The 23,651-nt window shown below is 33.3% G+C and overlaps 4 protein-coding genes across 5 annotated transcripts in view; 3 read left to right on the plus strand and 1 right to left on the minus strand.

Moving 5' to 3' along the window:
• The window catches only part of LOC111413953 (serotriflin-like), a 17,599-nt gene extending 15,787 nt beyond the window's left edge, over positions 1 to 1,812 (plus strand). For both annotated transcript variants that reach the window (XM_071196516.1, XM_023045100.2), the window contains exon 6: positions 1,382 to 1,812. In XM_071196516.1, the coding sequence (XP_071052617.1) occupies positions 1,382 to 1,604 (223 nt within the window). In that variant the 3' untranslated portion in view covers positions 1,605 to 1,812. The remainder of the gene's footprint in view (positions 1 to 1,381) is intronic.
• Positions 1,219 to 21,923, minus strand: LOC111413952 (serine/threonine-protein phosphatase 2A activator-like). The gene is made up of 4 exons (XM_071196515.1): positions 21,664 to 21,923; positions 21,311 to 21,612; positions 20,708 to 21,259; positions 1,219 to 2,124 (listed from the first exon to the last, which is right to left on the minus strand). Exons 1-4 carry the CDS (start codon positions 21,719 to 21,721, stop codon positions 1,834 to 1,836), a joined length of 1,203 nt encoding a protein of 400 aa, XP_071052616.1. The 5' UTR covers positions 21,722 to 21,923; the 3' UTR covers positions 1,219 to 1,833.
• LOC139430237 (uncharacterized) lies at positions 9,041 to 10,441 on the plus strand. The gene is made up of 2 exons (XM_071196924.1): positions 9,041 to 9,890; positions 9,946 to 10,441. Exons 1-2 carry the CDS (start codon positions 9,114 to 9,116, stop codon positions 10,387 to 10,389), a joined length of 1,221 nt encoding a protein of 406 aa, XP_071053025.1. The 5' UTR covers positions 9,041 to 9,113; the 3' UTR covers positions 10,390 to 10,441.
• A 371-nt stretch (positions 21,924 to 22,294) lies between the features above and the next one.
• LOC111413951 (NADH dehydrogenase [ubiquinone] 1 alpha subcomplex assembly factor 3) lies at positions 22,295 to 23,230 on the plus strand. Its single transcript, XM_023045098.2, has 4 exons — positions 22,295 to 22,457; positions 22,540 to 22,651; positions 22,704 to 22,762; positions 22,813 to 23,230. The coding sequence occupies exons 1-4, from the start codon at positions 22,390 to 22,392 to the stop codon at positions 23,150 to 23,152; spliced, it is 579 nt and encodes a 192-aa protein (XP_022900866.1). The 5' UTR covers positions 22,295 to 22,389; the 3' UTR covers positions 23,153 to 23,230.
• Positions 23,231 to 23,651: the final 421 nt, after the last annotated feature.

Consider the following 23,651-nt stretch of genomic DNA (forward strand, 5'->3'; position numbering starts at 1 on the left):
CCTAAGATTCTGGAATATTTATAATGTTCACATTGTAGAGGGTTGTAAAATAAAAAGCTATTAACAACCAGAGACATTTGGAGATTCGCGGTCAAATATACCAAGCCGAATTGTTCCACGTGTATCAATTTGAACGTGTATATGCATTTGAATTGGCATTTTAATTCTGGTATTCAATTCTGATTGAAGTTCTTGGTCCGACTCAGAACCTTCTTTGCGCTCCACTACATCACCTTCCTCTCTAGAATCATCTTGAACACTATTTTCTTTTTCCTCCTCTTCCAATTATTCCCAAATCGTTCCTGATCTTTTTCATAACTCATCTCTAACAAACTATAGTTTGCTATTATTACGTAAATGTTTTATCAAAATATAACACAATTATTAAAAATGGGTAAATATTAAATTACGACTGATTTATTTACTTCTTTGGCTTCCTTTTGCAAAACTAGTTTCGACGAGGAACGGCTATAGTTCCTCTATAGTTCCTCGTAGAAACTAGTTTTTAGCATCGTTAAGACGGCTACGCAACGTTCGTGTTCGAACCTGTTCAAACGGAGTCGATTTATACTTTAAGGCTATTTTTTATTGCATAAGTGTTACACATTGTAAATTAAGAAAATTGATCGGTAATTAAGTAAAATTAAGATAGCAAGACGTGCGTTTAACAGCAATTCCGGATTCGTCATTATTCTGGTATAGTAACGAATTTGAAAGCAAAAGAATTATATTAGTTATTTTCATGAAATTAAGAGTGCTGTTAATAACAACTGGAATTACTAAAAACAAAAATACTTACACAGCACATTACTTCCAAGAAAGACAAAAAAGTAAGGAAATCGCGCAATATAGAAAAAAAAAGAACATTGTACAATTGTCACCTCTTACTCAGCTACGGTTGAACAGGATTTTTAAATCTGTATCCAACAGTTAAAGCGATATAACCGCAAACAAATTTGAATCTCTACAACATTAGTTTAAAATTTGCGAAAATGCGGCGAGATGAAAGGTTTTTTGTTTTTTCTGCTACTCTTTTGGCTGGAACTTTCTAGTGGAATTTCTACTCTTTTTCCAATGGCTCATTAAATTAATACATTCCTGCATTTATAGCTGAATTAAAAATGTTTGATAAAGTATCCCAAATTTTAACGTCAATTTTCAACATCATTAGGAACAGATCTCCAACAAATGTAAAAATGTATTAGCCAACAATTAACATTTTGTTTTCTAATTCATCACTTTTATTGGTTGTATTTTACAATACTTACTAACAACATTGCGTGGTAACTAAAGAATTAAGATATATACAATAATTAATTTACATTTCGTTTACTGTTTGAGATAATACATAATGCTATAAAAATGTTTTTATAATTTTCAGCGGGAACAAACAAGGAAAAATAGGATTACCTTACAAATCCGGTAAATCATGTGGAATTTGTCCAAATTCGTGCAAAGAAAAATTATGTACAAACGGATGTCCATTTTCGAATGTTTACTCCAACTGTGATGATCTTTACAAAAATCACACGCATTTTGTTTGCCATACTCTAGGAAATCAATGCAAATCAACTTGTAAATGTAAAGGAAGGATTTACGAATAATTTAGAAATAACAGCAATTCTTTTTTTAGTAAATTTTTCTTTAAACAAACACTGATTTAATTTATTTTTGTTTTTGTTTCTTTATACATTTTTTTATTATAAGTACAATGTACTTTTGGTAATATTTCTTTTATATATTACTAATTAGTTAATTATAGATGCAGCACATTTTTACCAAATAAACATGCATACATTGCAATTAATAATACATCGCAATTTTTTATTTTCTTTACATAGTAGTAGTTGCCTGAACTTCTTCGGATTGTGCCCCTGATAGACTTTGTTTGCTTTGCTCTTCTTCTTCATAATTAAGATGTTCTTCTTCCATTCTAAGTTTGGTTTCCGAATCTTCACCAACTTGCATTGAATCCGTTTGAACCTCTGTTAATGAACTAACAGGAGAAATCGGTGGTGTTGAACTCATCCGTGTTTTTCGGAGGGCACTGTTAGCTTCGGCCGGGTTTATTGGAAGCAGCGAACCGAATACAATATGTTGGGCAACAGGAAATTTACCTAAAACCTATAAAAATATGAGTTTGTTAAGATTTAAATTTAAACATGATCAATATACGTTACTATACAAATTTATCAGATTGAGCATTACTATCAACCCTGATAATAGAAAAATTCACAAAAAACGTTGGTGCCTGCTTTACATCGACTTAGAAATGAGTCAAAGTGCAGTGATTTAATGATTCCTGTTCTCTGAATTCACTTATTTATTTACAACTATGGGAAGCAGAAACGGAAAAACTATCGTTAATTCATATGGTAGAAAATAGAGAAAAAAAAAAGAAATTTGTAAAAAAACTTAGTGATTTTGACGTAGGCAATAAACGAAAAGCCCTTCAAACTTATATTCATGATGATATTAACAAAGTTATACTTAAATGGGTTATTACTTAAATAAGTCAGTATGCGGTAAAAGAGCGTCTATATATTTTGAACGCTGTGAGAATTGGCCGATGTTTACCTAACCGAACGTTAGCATTTAAAAATGAACCATTCTTTAGTGGCAAAAAGAGCAAACAAAAAACTACTGTTATGGTCGGCAGTAAGACTAGATCGGAAAAGACAAATTGACTACTTATTGGAAAATCAAAAAATTAGCGTGGTTTTCATAGCGTAATAATAATAATAATAATATATTTATTGGTGAAACCAAAAAAAAAAGAGTACAATTTACAATTACAAAAGAAAATATCAGGTAAAAAAAAAGTAAAAAAAAAATGAATTACTATATAAAAAAAAATGAAGTACTAAATCATAAATAATAAGCGGTTTACCAAAGGAAACCGAGTCAATGCACCTGATGGACTCAGGTGTTATTGTTTTTTATCGGTCCCTTGATCAATATAGAAAATATATATAAACAGAATCCGATCATGCAGTAACACAATAACGTAAGAAAAAAGTAAAAGTAAAAGAAGAATAAAGGAAGGAGCCGAAAAAGAAATAGAGAAGGGAAAAAAAAAGAAATAGAAAAAGAAAAATAAATAGAAGAGGAAGGATAAGAAAGAAGGGATAGTTTTATACATACTATATATATATCCCGTCAAGCAAAAGCTTGTTTATCTTAAATCACCCTGCTGTCGAAGAAGATATGCTTTGTAAAAAAATTTAAAACTACTCTTAGATTTATTGTTAATATCAGTAGGAATGCTATTGATCAAATTAGGTATACTATATGAAAAACATCGTTCAAAAATTTGCAATCTATGTTGGAGTATAGACAAGGAAGAACAACGACGGATGTTGATGTTATGCACGTCAGAGCGGTATCTCAATTTATTTAACAAGTAGGGAGGCTTTTGATTGAAAATAATTCTTCGATAAAAACAAGCAGAGTGCAATTTACGACGCCGAGACATATTTAACCACCCAACCCAGTTTAAGGTATGGGATATTTTTTCTCGCTTTCGAATGCCAAATATAAAGCGTAAGCATGCATTTTGCACACGTTGAACACGCAACGACTCGGCAACATCTAAACAGGAGCCATATAGAACATCCCCATAATTAAAAATGCTTAACACCAGTGCATCACAAAGCTGCGCTCTCAGACGCTGATTAAGCAGTTGTCTATTGCCATATAGTAGCTTTAACGTGGCATAAGCACGCTGGAGAAGAGAAGCGACATGTTTACGAAATCTAAGAGTAGAATCAATAGTGATTCCCAGGTTTCGCGGCTCATCAGTAATATTTAGCTTAACGCCATTCAATTTTAGATCCACAGATGCCTTGACTTCCCCAACGGCTCGCCGCCCCCCAAAGACCATAACCGACGATTTATCCGGGTTTAATTGAAGGCAAAGTTTTGAAGATTCCTCAACCAATCTTGTCAAATCAGAATTTATACAATTTTGTGCATCAGCAAGGTCATTGATGTTAAAAGAATAGTAAAGTTGCGTATCGTCAGCACACATGTGAGCCTTACAACTTCTCAGTACATTATATAAATTGCAAGTGTAAATTAAATAGAGAATTGGACCAAGAACTGATCCCTGAGGAACTCCAGACGATACAGCACATTCAGTAGAGAAGTTGCCAATTAGAGCTACCATTTGCTTACGACCAGTTAAATAGTTACAGAAAAACAAAATGGAATCATCAGAAAGTCCAGTGTAATGAAGCATAGATAAAAGAGTTTTATGATGAACGGTATCAAAAGCCTTTGAATAATCCAGTAAAGTTAAAATAGTGACATTTTTCTGATCAATCTCACGAACAATGTCGTCGGTCACATCCAATAGGGCAGCAGTACAGCTGTATCCTTTACGAAAGCCAGATTGCCGCATAGGTAGAATATTGAACTTATCTAAGTGCTCTCGCAACCTGTCAGCAATAATTTTTTCCAGAATGTTAGATATAACCGGCAAAATACTAATCGGTCTCAAATCTTTTAATTGGCTGGGATTGCTAGATTTTGGAATTGGCGTAATCAGAGCAGTTTTCCAACAGTCAGGAAACACAGAGCCCTGAATGCAATAGTTAATTATATGACAAATATAAGGCAAAATCAACGGGCAACACAGCAACAACATCTTTATACCAATACCATCAGTACCAATAGCATTTGATTTGAGATTGAGTAGTACGTCATAAATCTCTTCTTTAGTTGCAAGCGTTAATGTCAGCTTCTCAGTAACACCAGGTACTATGTTTAAGTTATAATAATTAATAGTGTCCATATCACCCGTAGCAACTATTTGAGAAGTTTGGAAGTAGTCGTTAATAGCATCAACACTCGCTAAAAAGTCCGGAATAGAACGCTGTTTACTATTAACAATGCCCATCGCCCTAAAACCGGTCCAAAGTTCCCGACATCCGCTTGTCTGTGACCTGGAAGTTTTTTCCAGCGTAAGGCTATCTTTGAAACCTCCCAGTTGTTGATTATTTGTTTTAGGTGGCTTTTTTGTAGTCCACAACCAGGTTGGGGTCTAATGAAGGGCGTGTTTACTGCCTCTTTGGCCAGCTTGTCGGCCTTCTCATTGCCCTCAATGTTGCTGTGACCTGCCCCCCAGGAAGCTTGATGATGGGGGCTAATAATGTCACAGCGGGCTATTCCTGCACGGTTAAGCGCCCCTCAAATATGGATTGAAGTGTGGCTAGAAAAGTCGTCACTTGCATATTAGACCGGACTGAAAAACAGAAAAGATTCCGAATCGAATCGTAATAGTGCGGAAAACTTGTTACTCGTTAATACGAACTCAGAGAGAAAATTGTTTAAATCGGACAATATCTTCCGTTCGCGCATCGCATTCAAAGATTAGGAATTTGAATAGAAATTGAACAGATATACGAAAAATCGTAGGCGGCGTAAATGATATCCGATTGAGCTAATTTTTTGTACATGCTACGTACATTACCAGAAAAAATGCTAAGAAGGTAAGAAACAAATGAAGTACAAGGATTTTATTGAAAAATGTTTAAACACATTATTTGATATATCATCGTGCAAATGTGAGATGATACTTCATTGCTTTTGCGAAACAAACTTTGACAAGTGTATTTGTCCCAATCCAGTAATAGGCAACTGCACTTGCCCTAAGGAAAAAAGGGTACCTCAATTAGAAATAAGATTTCTTTACGCTCAGAGACACCTGAGGTAAGGTAAGATTGAGACGGTGGATACAAAAGAATCGCAAAAGCTTACACTAAGGTTGCAGAGACAGATAGACTTAGCTCGTCAGCTAAATCAGACCACCCTGCCTGGACCTTTTTGTAGTAGTTAATCACCCGGAGAAGACAATATCTTTGCTGCTTTGTTACACCAAGGAAGATCACTATTGTTGCCTATTTTAGTAAAAATTTTTAGAGCGAGTGCCGCCTGGAAGTATGTACCGGCAGAATGGACTCTTAATAAGGTAAGAATATCTTATATACCTAAAGCGGGCCGTACGGTCCCTACTCTTAATGCCTTTCGGTCCATCAGCTTGACGTCATTTCTGTAGAAAACCCTTGAAAAAGTTCTGGAACGGGAATACATCCGTACGGTGCCACTGGTATCTGGTCCATTGAGTCGCTATGCTTATGAAACGGAAAAATCAGCAAAATTGACTCTACACAACTTGGTTGGTACAAGATCTTGGTTTGTGCGTTTCTGGATATAGAAGGTGCGTTCAATAACGTAATACCACAATCTCTCTTGAAAGAGTTGCTCTTGACAGGGGAGTGGAAGCAACTATAGCGGGGTGGATGCTGACGACATTGTCGTTATAGTCAAAAGAACCTACTTGTCGAGAATATCCAAAGTCCTCCAGGTGACCCTAGATATCATTTGCGCTTGGTGTAAGTGAGAGAATCTTTCGATAAACCCGCAAAAGACAATGAAGACATTTGCAGGGAGTTTTACACAAAGCTAAACTATTCTTATGGACTTCTAGTCTTTGTGGAAAAAATTGGGTTGGATTGGGTTGGGTTTAAATTTAATTGTTTGATCGCGTTTTTCTTTTAAAACTAATTTAATACAACTGTTAATTTACACCATTATTAAAAAAGAACCACTGACTAAAGTATAGCAGTGATCACTGCTCGAAAAATAGCAAATCAAGACTATTAACATATATTATAGGGACATAGCGTAGTTTATACTATTAACCTAACTATTATGCGTCAAAAGTTGTAATACAATTTTGTTTTCAAAAATTATAAGCGATCGTGAAATTTTTTTCAAGTAAAAGTTATGTGAAATTATGCTGCCTATCCAACTGAAGAAGAAAAAATTATAGATTTAAAAAAATAGCGAAATTAGTACTCACATCCGGTATAACCGGAAGTACAAAGAGAATGATTTCATGTCCAAATGGTTTTCTTATATCATTAATAATAAATAAAAATATGGGGGTAAGCCATTTCTGAGGGACACCCGGTATAGAGAAGGTGGCTAGAACTACCATTTACAGATTTAAGCAATATGCTGAATACTGTTCCGACATGTCCTACCAATGGGCTGCGGAAGACACGATAAGCACTGATATTGTGCTATCAATGCCGTCAGATTTGACGGATCACTATCAATGATTAATACTCGATACCAGATTATACTGCCCTAACGGCAGTCCTGGATCGAAAACGAAAATTTTCTGGTTCAGGCAGATATTTGCATGTTCACATATGGATCAAAAAATATTTACTATTGACATGGGTGCTAACATCCCTCTTGAGAAAGAGGTGAAGAACATAACAGTACGATTTTTCTCAGACAGTCAAGCCGCTCTCCAGGCGCTGCAGGCCGTGAAAACAGTGTTGGCTCTGGTTAATGACTGTGAAAGAACATTAAACACACTGAATTGTGATAAGAGATCTGGGTCTCAGGTCACTTTGGGGTTGCTGGCAATGAAACGGCAGATGAGCTAGCACGACAGGGTAGCGCTAAAGTGTTTGTGGGACCAGAACCAGTAGTTGGTGTATCATTTTGCCAAACATAGAATTGGACTGTGGGCTGAAGAGAGTTCTCCTACTGTGGACCAGTTATCCTGGAATGAGACATGCTAAGGTGTTTATTAACCCTAGAATGCATAAACTGGGCCTCTCCGGCCCGGCGAGTATTTAGTTACTATAGTTATTTTATTGGTTAAGTATCCTAGGGTTAACATCGCCACTGTCAAACCCGGGAATATTTTAGGACTTGCTCGTATTAAAGTTCTAATGGGTGTTTGTACTGGGCACTACCGATTAAAAACACACCTCAACTTGTTGGGTTTAGCCGACAATGTTGAATGCCGACTATGTGCGGAGGACGAGGAGACGGTTGAGCATGTTTTATGCCTCTGCTCTGTTGCTCTGCTCAAAGGATCTGAATGACTTTTCACCGACCAAGGTATTAATGTTTGTTAAGAGCATTGGACTGCATGGTAAAATTTGATAACGTTATGTATCGGAGTACAATAGATTCTTAGGGTCCGGTGTAAGGTTGGTTGCTCCGCATACCCGGTATGTAATCTATGTAATGTAAAATAACGAAGTTATGGTTTATTTCCGGTAGACCGGAAGTGGCGGCCATCTTTGAAAGTATTTCAGAACGAAAGTTTCGGATGATTTATCCCTACTACCAAAATTTTTCTAAAAAAATTCGAACGAACCAGTTCCGTGAGACACCAGTATATGTTATTTATAGTATCATACAGAGGCGTCCCGTATCTTCCGGATTAGAGCATTATACGGTTTAAGAATATATTATTCTGTAGCGATTTTTCTAATACTAATTTTTCGAACTGTTTATAATAACCATGTTAGGGGTTGATCGGCAGATTATAGAGGTTCGTTGGGAAAACCAACAGTTTACCGTGTAAGTAAAGGATATAAGGATACAGGAAAACTTATGAGTCCCAAGCAGTTAAAAGTAAAGCCTGAGGTTACTGCACAGGTAGATGATTTAATTAACGTTGGTATATTGGAAAAAATGTGTTGATCATAGCATCAAAGGATAACATACATTACTGATTCAATATAATAATCACCGTATCATATGTGGATATTTTCCTTAACTGAGCTCATCGCACAATCTTAAAGATTATTTATCAGTTCATAGAATTGGAAAGTACCCGAAATTCGTGTTTAACATAATTATAACATATTATGTGTTGTTGTGAAGCTGTATTTTAAGATAAATACACTCATCCTAATAACACCTTAAACATTAACTTTTATGTTTATAACTAACAAAATAATAAGTAGATGCAACAATAAATATTAAAATTTTAGTATAAAAACAAAGCATCTATAAATAAAAAAGCATAACATTTCAAATGTCACTGTGACCTTACATTCAATCTTGATTAAATCACACATGATTCATAAAACATTTTAAAAATTTGTTATCTCTCAATTATCTACTTTGACTCCACATTTTTAATTTCCCACTTTCGTAATAGTCATCCTTACTGTTATTATTAACGTAGAAGCATTAAATTAGATAAAAAATAAATATTATCCCCCCACTTCTCGATGATAAAATAGTATATAAGTAGACAGACTATAAATTTTGTCTTACAAAAATAGATTAAAATGAACGATAATTTAGAAGAAAGTGTTCAAAGTGCTTTAGATGACATAATCCGTAATGATTACAAAACCCCACCAGAAATCGAAATAACACAAGGATCTCAAGAAGGTGATGGTTACGCTTCAAAAACTTACGCAATTTCTATTAAAGGTGATAACGGAAAAAATACCGACCTCTTTGTTAAATATTTACCGGAAGATATCAAATCTTGGGAAGAAGCGTTAATTCAAGCTTTTAATACAGAGTACAAGTTTTATACGGAAATTTACCCAACCTTTGATGAATTCCAAAAAACCAAAAATGTTCAAGAACCGTTTGACAACGTACCGAAACATTTTAATACGAAAATGAAGAAAGATCAAGTTCCACCGATTGTTTTGGAAGATTTACGAAGTTCGGGCTACACTTTAAGAGATCGGCGGAAACCCATTGACGATGCTCATTTAAATTTATCGATAAAAGCATTTGCTAGATATCATGCAATTAATTATGCTTTGAAAGACCAACACCCTGAAAAATACAAGAAATTAACTATTGGTGTTGACGATGTTTTTGGTAAATATTTTAAGCAGTTTGGAATGGGGGATATGATGAAGGGATGCGTGAGTCAACTTATTGAATATTTAGATCCCGTTGCGGATAAAAACATTATAAAACATTTGGAAAATTTGGGTGAAAAATTAATTGATTATCTTACTAAAATTTTTCGTGATTACGACGAATATTTTGTAATCGCACAAGGAGATTGTTGGTCTAATAATATGATGTTTCTTTATAACGTAAATAATTTTTAATTTAATTATTTGTTTGAATTCTAATTTCTTTTTATTTTAGGATCAAAATGATTTACCAATTGATGTAAAATTAATCGACTGGCAATGTCAAAGGATTTCATCGCCACTTTTAGATTTCTCTTACTTCTTTTACACATTAGCAACTAAAAAAGAACTCGATAATGCGGAATATTTTTTAACACTTTATTACAACACATTATCGGAAAGAATCGCCGAATTAGGAAGTAATCCAGAAATAGTTTATCCTTACAAAATATTTAGAGAACATTGGAGAAAATATTCACTGTTTGGATTGTGTATGGCTTTGGGTATCATTAAAGCGCAATTATTTGAAAAAGATGAAGTTCCAAATCTGTTAAATTCAGACTCGGAAGAAAAACCTATGGATGTTTTTAACGCAGTTTTAAAAAATCAAGATATTTATGTTGAGAGAATGAGAAATCTAGCTGAATATTTTATAGATAATGATTTATTATCATATTAAGTTTTTATTATAATTAAATAAAAATGTGTCCAATAAAATAGTACGGACCAATAATTCGATTATCAACTATTCCAGCTCACACGTTGACCTTTTGGGGATATTGAGTTTTTGCTTCGACCTTTCAATGGGGATTTTCAGCTGCCTGAAATGGTATGCCATGGTATGCCCTTAAACGGCATACCATTTAAGTAAAACGTTGGTTCATCAGAAAGAAAAGAGAGAGACATTTAAAATATTTAAAATGCTTATACTGTTATATACCTTGCCAACCCGAAAGAAGTTATCCACAACTTTTTTGAATACAGAATATGCTGATATTTAAAGTTGAGTAATTTACGAAATGAGAGCATATTAGATTTTGTGATATATATCAAAACTCGAACCGGTGTTTGTAGATTTTATTTCTACAGGGTCTAGCAAACACTCAGTAGAATATCTTAAGAGTAAAATAAATAAGATTGTTAATAAATTTGGCGCCGAAAAGTTCCTTGTGGTAATCGGAGACAAAGCTGCTAATATGAAAAAGGCATCTTCATTTCGTACCATTGGGTTGCATGGCTCATAGTCTTCATCTTCTGTACAACGATATTTTAAATTTTCCACCTATACCAAAGTTAATAACAGACGCTACACATATAGTTAATGCAATACAGTTATAATAAAATGTTAATAAATACAGAATTAAAAGAATTTCGTGCAAATTTGAATGTGTTACTACTGTATATGAAGTCACAAAAAATGATAATATAAAGCTGCAAAGAAATAAACTCCTTCAGATATATAATAAACGCATTATGCAATCAAAAATTAATTACAATGATCAGGTACTTGCTGATTCTGGTTACTCTGGTAAAGCAATGTGGAGGTTGATTAATAAGAGTAGAGTCGAAAAAAGTGGTAGAGTAAATGCAAATTTTCCACCAGATGAGATAAATAACTTTTTTGTTGATATTCCGTATAAAATCTTAGAATCAATTGAAAGTAATGAAGTAACTACTGAAACATTCGATAATTATTTAAACAAATAAACGTCGAAGGATGTAATTTCTCTTTCATGGAAATATCCTTCGTTGAGTTGCGTAATATCATTAATTCCCTTAAATCAAAGCCAACTAGGGATATATACGGTTTTAATGTTAACTTAATAAAGCAAATCAAAAACTTGATATACTTCCACTATGCAAATTACTAAATCAACTACTAACGGATAAGATTGAAAATTTTAGGCCAATTTCTCTTCTACCCGTTTTCTCTAAAATTTACGAAAAGGCTTTAAAAAATAAAGTTTATGAATATTTTGAAAGTAATAAATTATTTACTCCGACGCAGTTTGGTTTCAGAAAAGAAAAAAGCACTGTTGGTGTAATTGTTGATTTTGTAGAAAATGTTATGCAGTCCTATGAGGATGGATGGACACTACATGATGGGTGCTTTCTGTGACCTCAGTAAGGCATTCGATTGTGTGCAGTATGACCTTTTGCTCTATAAGTTGGAAAAATATAATTTTGACAATAACGGTATTGATTAAATCATACTTATCAAATAGGTCACAAATAGTTAAATGTAATGATTTATTTTCTAAGAGAATGGGTATTTCGACAGGTGTACCCCAAGGATCAATATTGGGCCCTCTTTTGTTTTTAATTTATATTAATGATATTCCTCAGAATATAACGAATGGGTCGGTTATTGTGTATGCCGATGACACAACCCTATTTAGCAATCACAAAGGTTATGAAGATGCTTTTGAGAGTAGAGCTGTTTCTCTAAGGGAGGCTGAGCGTTGGTTTGCTAGTAACAAACTAAAGTTAAATTCAGATAAAACGGCTTTCGCTACGTTTACATTGAGACGGTGCCCTAACATACAGTCTCTTTCTGCTGTAAAGTTTTTGGGCGTTTATCTTGATTCCGAGCTGTGCTGGGAGGAACATATTTTGACATTATGTAGTAAATTAAGTGGCAGCATCTATTTGTTGCGAAACCTGTGCTCAAACGTATCTCCACCAGTTTTACGCACAGCATACTTTGCGCTGTGTCAGTCCTCAATGACTTATGCATTGTTAGTCTGGGGCTCCGCTGCTGGTTTTAAACGCGTATTTAGAATGCAGAGAAGGGCTATACAGGTATTAAGAAATTTAAATTATAGAGACAACTGTAGAAGCTCCTATATTGATTTACAAATATTAACTCTACCGTCTCTCTACATTCTCGAATGTGTTACATATGTTAAAAAGAACATTAATAAGTTTGACACGTATAAGCAGGTGCATAACTATGATACTAGGAAAAATAGCGATCTGATACCCAAATATACACGATTAACAAAATGCCAGAAAAGTGCGAACGCGGTGGCGGTGAAATTTTTTAATAAATTGCCATAACACGTCCGTCAGTTGCCATTGAAGGGCTTTAAAGAGTATATTAAACAAACTCTTGTTACAAGGGCGTACTACTCGACCTCCGAATATATGAGTGACAGTCTTGAGATGATTTCCACCTTTAGCACTTAATGTTATCTATTGTAATCTTATGTAATTTTATGTTATTTTATTTTATTTTTTTCTTTAATATGACACTATATAATATGTGTAAAATTTGACAAGTGTGAACATATTGTATTGTTAATGTAGTCGAAGTTGATGTTGTAGTCCATTTTTAACCAGTTTTTTAATTTAGAGGTAACAATGGTTTTTTTGCACTTTTACTGGTAATTAAAAAAAAATCTTGTATTAAACATAATACGTCTCTTTATTTACATGTTATTTACATGTCGAGAATGTCTTAACAACCAGTTCGACACGTTACCATGACAGTTTGTAAAAATTGCTTTATCTCTAAAATCCGCCCCTTTTGTGATTTTTAAACATAATTTTGTCATTAGTTCAACAATATAATAGTTTCCACTGTTCAAAATTTTATTTTCAACTTGTACCTTACTCTCTATTCTGAAGATGCCTGCTAGGACAGGCGAAACATGTAAATAAAGAGACGTATTATATTTAATACAAGATTTTTTAATAACCAGTAAAAGCGCAAAAAAACAATTGTTACCTCTAAATATTGTATTGTATGTGTAACACAATAAAGATTATGATTATGAATAAAACGATCCCTAATCTTATCTTTTCTACTTGTGGAAATAAACAAAACGAAGGAGAGTAAAGCTAGTTTGAAACTACCATGTAAAACGCGGTGGGAAAGCCATCTCTACTGCATGGAAACCTTAATATCCAACAAAGTCAGTCTTCGAACTGACTTTGTTGGTAAGTACAACAAATATAATGTGAAGTACAACAAATTCGTGACATTCTGGAGCCTGTTGTTTCACTAATAACTACCCTAGAATCAAACACCCCGATGATCCACAAAGTGCATAGTGCACTCTCTGAAATAGAACTAAAAATTGTACGTAGCATATCATATTTTTGCACATCTGAGGAAGAGGAAGATGCAATAACTCAAAAGGTATTTAATCGCACTGAATTTGCTACAAGTCTGACTCATCTTGCCGCTGCACTACTAAATCCTTGTTCTAAAGCACCGATTTCCAAACTGTGTTGCTTAGAACACCGGTGTTCCGCAGACAATCGGTACTTACCGCGAAAAAGTGTGAGACTGAGATTCACAGTCCAGATTATTTAAAATTGTAAGTTATGAAATAGGAAGCCAACATACCTCACTTTTATTACACTCTGAAGTAAGGTGGGTATCCACAGAAAAAGCACATTGTTGAGATTATTCTAACTCCGTAGCGAGTTATTGGTTTCTTTTCTTCAAATTTTGGGCAAAATTTTGGAGAATTTTTAACAAATCCGTACTAAGTACAATGAAATAAATTTGTCGTTACAAGGAAAAGATATATCTATCTTTCATGTGGCACATAAAATTACGGATTTCAGACGAAAATTGACGTTTTGGATTTCTTCAATACTAGAAAATAAAGTGTGTAGAAGACATTTCTTGGATTCGGAATCCTTTTACAACAACGTCTAAACCGTAAGACATGAGTACACCTAATTATGAAAAATTACTTGATTTGATAAGTGATTCGGATTTACAACAAAAATTTAAATCACTAGCTTTAAAAGAATTTGTAATTCAAAAAATCAAATGCATAGAAGTCATTGAATGGTTGTTTTACATGTACATATTTATTAAAACAAATGTTTATTTTGTTAACCATATATATATATGTGATAGCATTGTCCCACAGAAGAACGATTTGTCCGGCATCCCGCAGACAAGATATTAATAGATTTTTCCTTGTTTTAGTGTGGAATCGTTATCACACTCTATTACAAAACGTTAACGGGTAAAAAAAAGTCGTTACAGAAACAATAAAGTCATAATTAGGGAAATATGTTTGGAAATAGTAATTGGAAACTTTTGTCCCACGAACCCAAATTGAAAATCTGGCATTCATTGAACTAAAATTAGAACTAAAACTAGAAACTTTCGGGTTTTGCCGTGCGTTTTTTAAGAAAAGGTTTGACGTTTCGGATGCCATGTTGCAACCTTCTTTAGAAACTGGTTCGAAGTTATATTATTAACCCTTCTGGCATTCATGTTTACATCCGGCTTTACTGTTCCGTAAAAAAACTGTTTCGGAAACACTGTTCTAAAGGAAGCTGTTTGTTACTGTCGGAGGACATAGACGCAATGGAGTTTATACACAACCTATCCCAGTTAATGCACTTGGATGTAATGGCAGATTCAACAAATTATAAATCAAATGATGGATTGTGGGCAAAAAGATTCTTGTGGATCAGTGTAGTAAACACGAATCCAGTTGCATTGTAGGAGGGCCTGTGTAGCAGCTCCGACATTCAGCACATTTTCGTGGATACATATCAAGGCTGGAAACAGAGAGGGCTGGAAATATTACTTTTATTGCCCATAATTGGAAATTAACCAATTCTGAACTAATAGAAATTGGGGAACAAACAAAGGCAACTACAAATGAACACATCAAAGGAAGCACAGAGGATAGTGATGGTGTCTTTACCTCCGATACCGAAGACAAAACAAACGGCAGGCCGACGACTATCTGCTTGACTTCAGAGTTAAAATGTTTTTGATAAGAATACGTTTTTGTTACCGAACATATGTTATATTTTTCATGGAAAATGCATTTATTTTAAGAGTTAGTCTTTGGAATTTATTTACCCGAGTATATTCCCATTTTGGGTAAATACCGGGTATGTTTCCAGGGTATTTACAAAAAAAATATTTGCCATGTGTTTACCCATCACTACATATTATGTATTACTATACATATGTAAATATTTTAGGAGCACATTACACAACTATACTTAGTTGTGAGGTAGCTCCTAATAAGAGTTATCCTATCGCTACCTCCATGTATAAATAAATAAATATTGCGGCATACTGTATAAATACAAAGCGTGTCCGGAAAATAAGTGCCGTTTTGATCCACTGCATGCTCAATACCAGTGTTTCCCAACCTTTTTCATCTTGCGAACCCCTTATAAATTTAAAAAAAATTGACGAACCCCTTGTGTAGTTGTTACTTACAGGTAAGAAAAAATGAAATCATACAAGACAATTGATACAACACTCTTCATTCATAACAAAAAATAAAACATAACCGTAAAAAATCTAACCACAAACTTTACCTTAATAAAGACTAAAATAATAGATAGAAGAAAATCAAAACACAAAATTGACACAACGCTCTTAATGAGATACTTGCGCCTGTTTGCTAGAACACAGAAATTCAAAGTTAGGCTCAACGTCTGACAGTTTCAGTCTTAAATCAGGTTCTGCATTTAATCTGTTTCTGTATTTATCTTTCAAGTAAGTATATGTGGAAAATCCTTTGTCATAGATATGTTGTGCAAGAAGGTAATAAAACTTTGATAGCTTTTTCTGACAAAATAGCGTATTCATTTCCAATACTGAGCCAAAAGTGTATTAAAGGGTGGTCTTTAAAAATCGCTAGCTATCAGAGGATAACTCAATAAGTTTTTCTTTTAGCAGTAAAGTTAAAGAGATCTCCAAATTTAGATCTTTTTGGAAAGGACTACATATCCAATTATTTGTTAGAGATATAGTGCGTCTATTAATAATAATAATAATAATTCATTTATTGACCTGATAACAAAAACCTGATACAAAAATGTAATAATATAGCAAAATAAAAATACTATTAATTAAATCTGAATATAATAGCTGATGATTTCAGCTATTATAACGAGAAGGCACTAGTATACCTGTAGTCCAAATAATGTCGAAAGAAATCGACAGATTCATGGCCAAAACCCATAAACCTAAGAACAGCAAGCAACATCTGATGACTGATAGTGTCAAATGCCTTAGAATAGTCAAGCGTCACCAGGGCCGTAATAAGGCCAGAATCAGAGGAGCGCACAATGTCATCCGTAAGGTTGAAAAGAGAAGTAGCGCACGAAAAACCCGGAAAAACCCCGATTGGGAATCAGCCAGAAGATTATCACAATTTTTTCAACAACCTTGGAAAGGCCGCGTAGAAGACAAATGAGCCTTAAATCGCTATAATCGCAACAGCAATATACTGGAATTTAGAATGAAATTAGACTGGAAGAAATTTAGGATATGTAAAGTATATCTAGATATAAAAGGAAAACACATCTTGACAAATTTTAGTGCTATAGCATAGCACTAAAATTTGTCGAAGAAAAAATTTCTTTCCGTTGATTTATAATGCCGTAACATCTAGTTGGATCGTTTAAATATTGTTTAAAGATTAATATTTGTAATGAGATGAATATTCTATATCCTTCTCCTGTAAACCCATCAGACGTCGTGCCTGATGACGACTTTGCTGTGAGTCGAAACATATGTAGCACTGATCCTGAACATTTAATAAATTTTCATCTTTACATCTAAATTCCTCTATTAATCCATCAAAGATAAACATGGAGAAACTAATAGCTATATATATAATATATGTCTTATAAGTTGTTTTAAATCTTTTAGTTCTATTATTTTGTCATTTTTGACTTTACCACTACTTCTATAAAATTCCGTCATTATAATATTATTATTGGGAACCCGTTTGAAACAGCTCGCGAAAGCTCTGTGAACCTGGAACCCGAGTTTACGATATTTTGGTTTTATTAGTACCCTTCGATAGAGAATCGTTTGTACTCGTTTATACCACCTTTACTTTCGTTTGTACCTCAGGACTTAAAGTGAGAAAAAAATTTGGAAAAATTGCCGGAACCCCACTTTTTGATTTTCTAATTTTATTAATACCTTTCGGTAGAGAATCGTTTGTACCTGTTTGTACCACTTTCGATTTCGTTTGTTCCTCAACCGGTTCCAAAATACAGCGATTTTTTTATTTTTCAGAATACCGCTGAAATTGTGTATCTCCGTTATTAACACAGATATCGCAACACGGTCGATGGAATTCGATAGAGAATCATTTGTATTCGTTTGTACCACTTTTGTTTTCGTTTGCACCTCAACCAGTTACAAAATACAGCGATTTTTTGGTTTTTGAGAATACCGCTGAAACTGTGTATCTCCGTTATTAATACAGATATCCCAAAACTGTTGATGGATTGCGATAGAGAATCATTTGTACCAGTTTGTACCACTTTTGTTTTCGTTTGTACCTCAATCAGTTCTAAAATACAGCGATTTTTTGATTTTTGACAATAACGCTGAAAGTGTGTATCTCCGTTATTAATACTAATATCGCAAAATGGTCGATGGAATTCGATAGAGAATCGTTTGTACCAGTTTGTACCACTTTTGTTTTCGTTTGTACCTCAATCAGTTCCAAAATACAGCGATTTTTTTGTTTTTGAGAATACCGCTGAAAGTGTGTATCTCCGTTATTAATACAGATATCCCAAAACTGTCGATGGAATTCGATAGAGAATCGTTTGTACCCGTTTGTTTCACTTTTGTTTTCGTTTGTACCTCAATCAGTTCCAAAATACAGCGATTTTTTGGTTTTTGAGAATACCGCTGAAACTGTGTATCTCCGTTATTAATACAGATATCCCAAAACTGTCGATGGAATGCGATAGAGAATCGTTTGTACCAGTTTGTACCACTTTTGTTTTCGTTTGTACCTCAATCAGTTCTAAAATACAGCGATTTTTTTATTTTTGACGATACCGCTGAAAGTTTGTATCTCCGTTATTAATACTAATATCGCAAAATGGTCAATGGAATTCGATAGAGAATCGTTTGTACCCGTTTGTACCACTTTTGTTTTCGTTTGTACCTCAATCAGTTCCAAAATACAGCGATTTTTTTATTTTTGACAATACAGCTGAAAGTGTGTATCTCCGTTATAATACAGATATTGCAAAACTGTTGATGGAATTCGATAGAGAATCGTTTGTACCGCTTTCAATTTCGTTTATAACCCAACAGTTTCCAACATTTTTTAATATCTTAGGGGAAGCCCTGGGTCTCGGTGTTCCCATACTTTTCAAGTACATAAGACTAAATTGACGTTTGGGTCGTAACCGTTCTCAACTCTAGCCGGTGTGGCCAGGTATGCACCGTTTAATGTTTTGATGATTTATATCGACTGGACTTATCCATACAAACACGTGTTGTATACAAGTCAACATACTAGCAGGTATTTCCGCTTTTTTTTTCACTTTTTGTCACATTCGTCATTATATGATCTTCGTCGATAATCTTCACTGTGAAACGTTATTAAGGTTAATTCTTAGATGTGCTATGATAGGTCGTATTTTTAATACTTCTTTGCAAACAAGTCTGTTTATCTGGGTATTATTCTTTTTTATTCTACTCTCGTCTTTTTTATTATACTGTTTGATTAAACGCTTTGTTGATTAATTTTGGGTTTCGGGTGTCGGAAGAAGTTTAAAAATGCCGCGTGTAGCTAAATTTTCTGTTGAAATGATTTTTAATTGCCGGTGGAAACAACACCGTATCTCGTCCACGGTATTGCATTAGAATTGATATTGTTCACCTTATCAAGCTGTATTTAATAACGGAGATACACACTTTCAGCGGTATTCTCAAAAACCAAAAAATCGCTGTATTTTGGAACCGGTTGAGGTACAAACGAAAACAGAAGTGGTACAAACGGGTACAAACGATTCTCTATCGAATTCCATCGACAGTTTTGGGATATCTGTATTAATAACGGAGATACACACTTTCAGCGGTATTCTCAAAAACCAAAAAATCGCTGTATTTTGGAACCGGTTGAGGTACAAACGAAAACAGAAGTGGTACAAACGGGTACAAACGATTCTCTATCGAATTCCATCGACCGTTTTGCGATATCTGTATTAATAACCGAGATACACACTTTCAGCGGTATTCTCAAAAACCAAAAAATCGCTGTATTTTGGAACCGGTTGAGGTACAAACGAAATCGAAAGTGGTACAAACAGGTACAAACGATTCTCTACCGAAAGGTATTAATAAAATTAAAAAATCAAAAAGTGGGGTCCCGGCAATTTTTCAAAATTCTTTTGTCACTTAAGTCCTGAGGTACAAACGAAAATAAAGGTGGTACAAACAAGTACAAACGATTCTCTATCGAATGGTACTAATAAAACCAAAATATCGCAAACTCGGGTTCCAGGTTCACAGAGCTGCTCGCGAACCCCTGGGAGTTCGCGATCCACCGGTTGGGAACCACTGCTCTATACTAACGAATCGCAATCATTGGGTCGCGATCCAATATTGGGTCGCGAACGGTCGAAGAATGGGTCGCATAAATATTTATTATTACGCATTAAGATTTTATTGATATTTTTGGGTCGCTACTTAAAAAAGTTTGCGGAACGCTGTTCTATACCACCAGAAGTGAGAGTGACTCATCGCGTGAAAAAGTACGAAATAGCGCATTCATGATATGCCATTTCACTCTAACACACGTCAACTTATGGGCGTAATATCTGTACCGTATGCGGAAAATAATAACGGACATCGATTAATCATTCCCGTTTGTTGTGGTATCGCCTATATTACATGAGATTGTCACAAAACGATTAAATTATCGGAACTTGTATTTTAAGTAAAAGTACACAAAAGTTTTAATGATATATCATAACAGTTTTAATCATAGATCATAATTATATTTGTTTATGTCAATACTGGAGATAATTGTGCACTGTTGTTTAAAAGCATTATGCTGTTAATTACACTACAATATTTTTTGACTAGTTATTGTTTGGATTGAATATTTAATATTATTTGTCAAAAAAAAATACAACGTAATAACGTCAAGTTCAATAGCTACAAATTGAAGGAAATTTCTTCATAACAACTTTTTAAATATATCAATAAAAAAATATAAATAAATCTTTACCTCAACTTTGTACATTTTAATTAATCCCCCATTGATTTTGGACCAACTTGAAACTCCACTAATTCCCCATAATTGATTTGAGTGTTCAGCAAATGGGCCCTTTTTCACTTTATTAATGTATTGAATGCAACCCATAAACAAATACTCATTTGCGTATTTATCAACAATGTTTTCACGCAAAAACGAAGATGGATCTAACGTCGGATGTTGAATCAATTGAGAACTGCCCCAAATGAATGGCACAAATTGGTGATCATCCAAACTCCAAACTCCATGACTTCCAGCTGGTTCCATACGATATGTTTGTTGTAATTTGCGTACAATTATTAAATACTTTGCAAAAATGGCACAAGCAACAGACACTTTATCTTCTTCTGTTAAAGCACCAATTTTGAATAAGCAACATACAAACATTAAAAATGATATTTCATGACCAGTTCCATAATCTATTCGGGTTGAATTCCCAAAACCATCCACAAAATAATACATTATTTCAGGTATAGATCTATGAAGGTTAACTGGAAGAACCAGTTTTATTAAATCAACGGCTTGCTATAAAAAAATAATTTAATAAAATTTCAAAAATGATTTCAATTAACTCACATCTTTTAATTTTTGATAAAAATCCCGAAACGCTTTATTTCCAAACCGTTGGGGTTGTACTAATGCTGGAGTTTCATCAATCATCACACTTAATCTTTCTAATAATTCAAGAATTTTTATTACAGTTGGTGATAATTTCGCTTGCTCATGTTCTTGAATTATCCTTTTACCGCATACAGCTTCATTAATAGCTAATATGAACCCCAAATACTCATAATAAGCTTCTGACTTCTCCCATAATTGCATATCTTGTTGAGTTTTTACACATTTCGATGGAGTTTGATATTGATGATCCTCATCAACTAAAAAATACAACGTGTTTACTTCTTATAGCTAATAATAAGGTGAATTACCTATGAAATCCGACATTACAATTTCGGTTTTTCCTGCGGTTGGGTTTATATGGAACATATTCAAGTTTAAGACGGGTTTTTAACAAGTTCTGTCACTCATAAATTCTAACCTCAAACGTCAAAATTTTAGATTAGAATATATATGTTAATAAACGCAGAATTGCCGCAATATTTGTTATTATTTATGAATATAAATAAATTAAAATTAATAATTATATTACTAATGATATTGTTTATATAACTAGTTAATTTAATAATTTGTTGGTATTTTCAGGTTATATTTTGGTAATTAATTTGAAGTGTGAATTAGAGATGGCGCACATTATTTAATTTATTAAATTTATTAAAATTGATAAGTTCACATAATTAATTTATAATTTTTGTATGAATGTATTGTACAATATAAAATAAAACTATTAATTCGCATATATAATAATTAAAAACTAAATTTCTTTTCTAATTGAGACCATAATCAAGTTTCGACTGATAAACAAAATTTAAAAATTATGCATAATAAGTTTTCTTTTTTAAATTTTTATTTTGGTATATATAATTTGTTAATACATTATTAACTAATTCGTTTATTTACAAATTATAAATTGGCTAAGAGAAATTAATAAATTGGAAATTTGTATTTTTTGACACAATTCCAACGTGATGTCAAATATAGATCGTAGGAAATTTATTTTAATTTAAAACGTAATAATAATATTTTTCGTATACAAAATGGTTATGTTAAGAAATATATGTAACAAATTAATTAAACAAACATCGTTATTTCAACAAAGTAAACGGTACGCATTCATAAAGTTAAAAAAATTAATTTTTAGGTTATGTTGACAACCAAAAATTCCTTCATTTCTGTATAAATTGTAGATTTCTGAAGGTATCTCCTACGTTAAAAAGTTTTGATGGTGAAGGAAAAACGTCTGTGAATATACTAAATCAAGAGGAAGGTGCTAATTTGATGATTAACGGATTTAGTCAAGTTAATTATAAAAAAAATGATTTAAATGTAGTTTTAATTCTATTTGTTTTAGGCTGGATTTCGATTAAATAACGATTTAACAGTGTTAGGTCCGATAGCAATTTTTCCAAGGTAAATTTATAAATAAAGTTTTTAAATACATTTATTTTATTGTGTTTTAGAACAATTTTAGCTTGGAATGTTAGTGGAATAGATGATATAACGGAAGAGTCTCTTCAATTATTCACCGTGCTAGAACCAAAATTAGATATTTTAGTGATAGGAGTTGGAGATAAACTAGACGATCTTAGTTTTCATAGGAGGTTCTTACCATTTATGCACAAACATAAGATTAATTTGGAAATATTGCCCACAGAACAAGCTTGCTCTACATTTAATTTTATGAGCTCAGAAGGAAGATATGTTGGTGGTGCTATGATACCTCCAACTAATATTAGTGCCCCTGAAGATGATGTGTTAGCTTCTAAAATGCGATATCAAAATTTATATGAATTTGAGTGATTTAAATAATAGTTAAAAATAAAGTGGTAGTTATTATATTATTAATAGTGATGGTGATAATAAAGTTCATGTAATTTATTTGTTTTCATACTATTAGTTTTATTGGAAAGTGTTATTATATAAATAAATTGTTCTAGAATAACATTAAAATCAAATGTTAGCTCAACATAAGTATGTATGGGGATGTTTTTCAGCAGCAGGAATTAGAAATCGTTATTTCATAAATGGAATATTGACAAGATATATAAACATTTTGAAAAAAAATAAATTTGAAGCATGCCACACTAGATTCTACACTTTTTTTTACTTTTAGACTGTGTATAACTGTCCAGAACACCTCAAAACACCACCACAAAGCCCACATCTTAATCCTATTGAGGTTTATTATCAATATTCAAGAAGAAATTGAAACATTGACTTAAAAATAACGTTGAAGACAGAATGGGCTAAAATCAATTAACCACTAAACTATTGGAATCGAGGTGTCTAGTGCTCTTGT

This window comes from Onthophagus taurus, chromosome 6, assembly GCF_036711975.1.
Source record: "Onthophagus taurus isolate NC chromosome 6, IU_Otau_3.0, whole genome shotgun sequence".
Taxonomy (NCBI): Eukaryota; Metazoa; Arthropoda; class Insecta; order Coleoptera; family Scarabaeidae; genus Onthophagus; species Onthophagus taurus.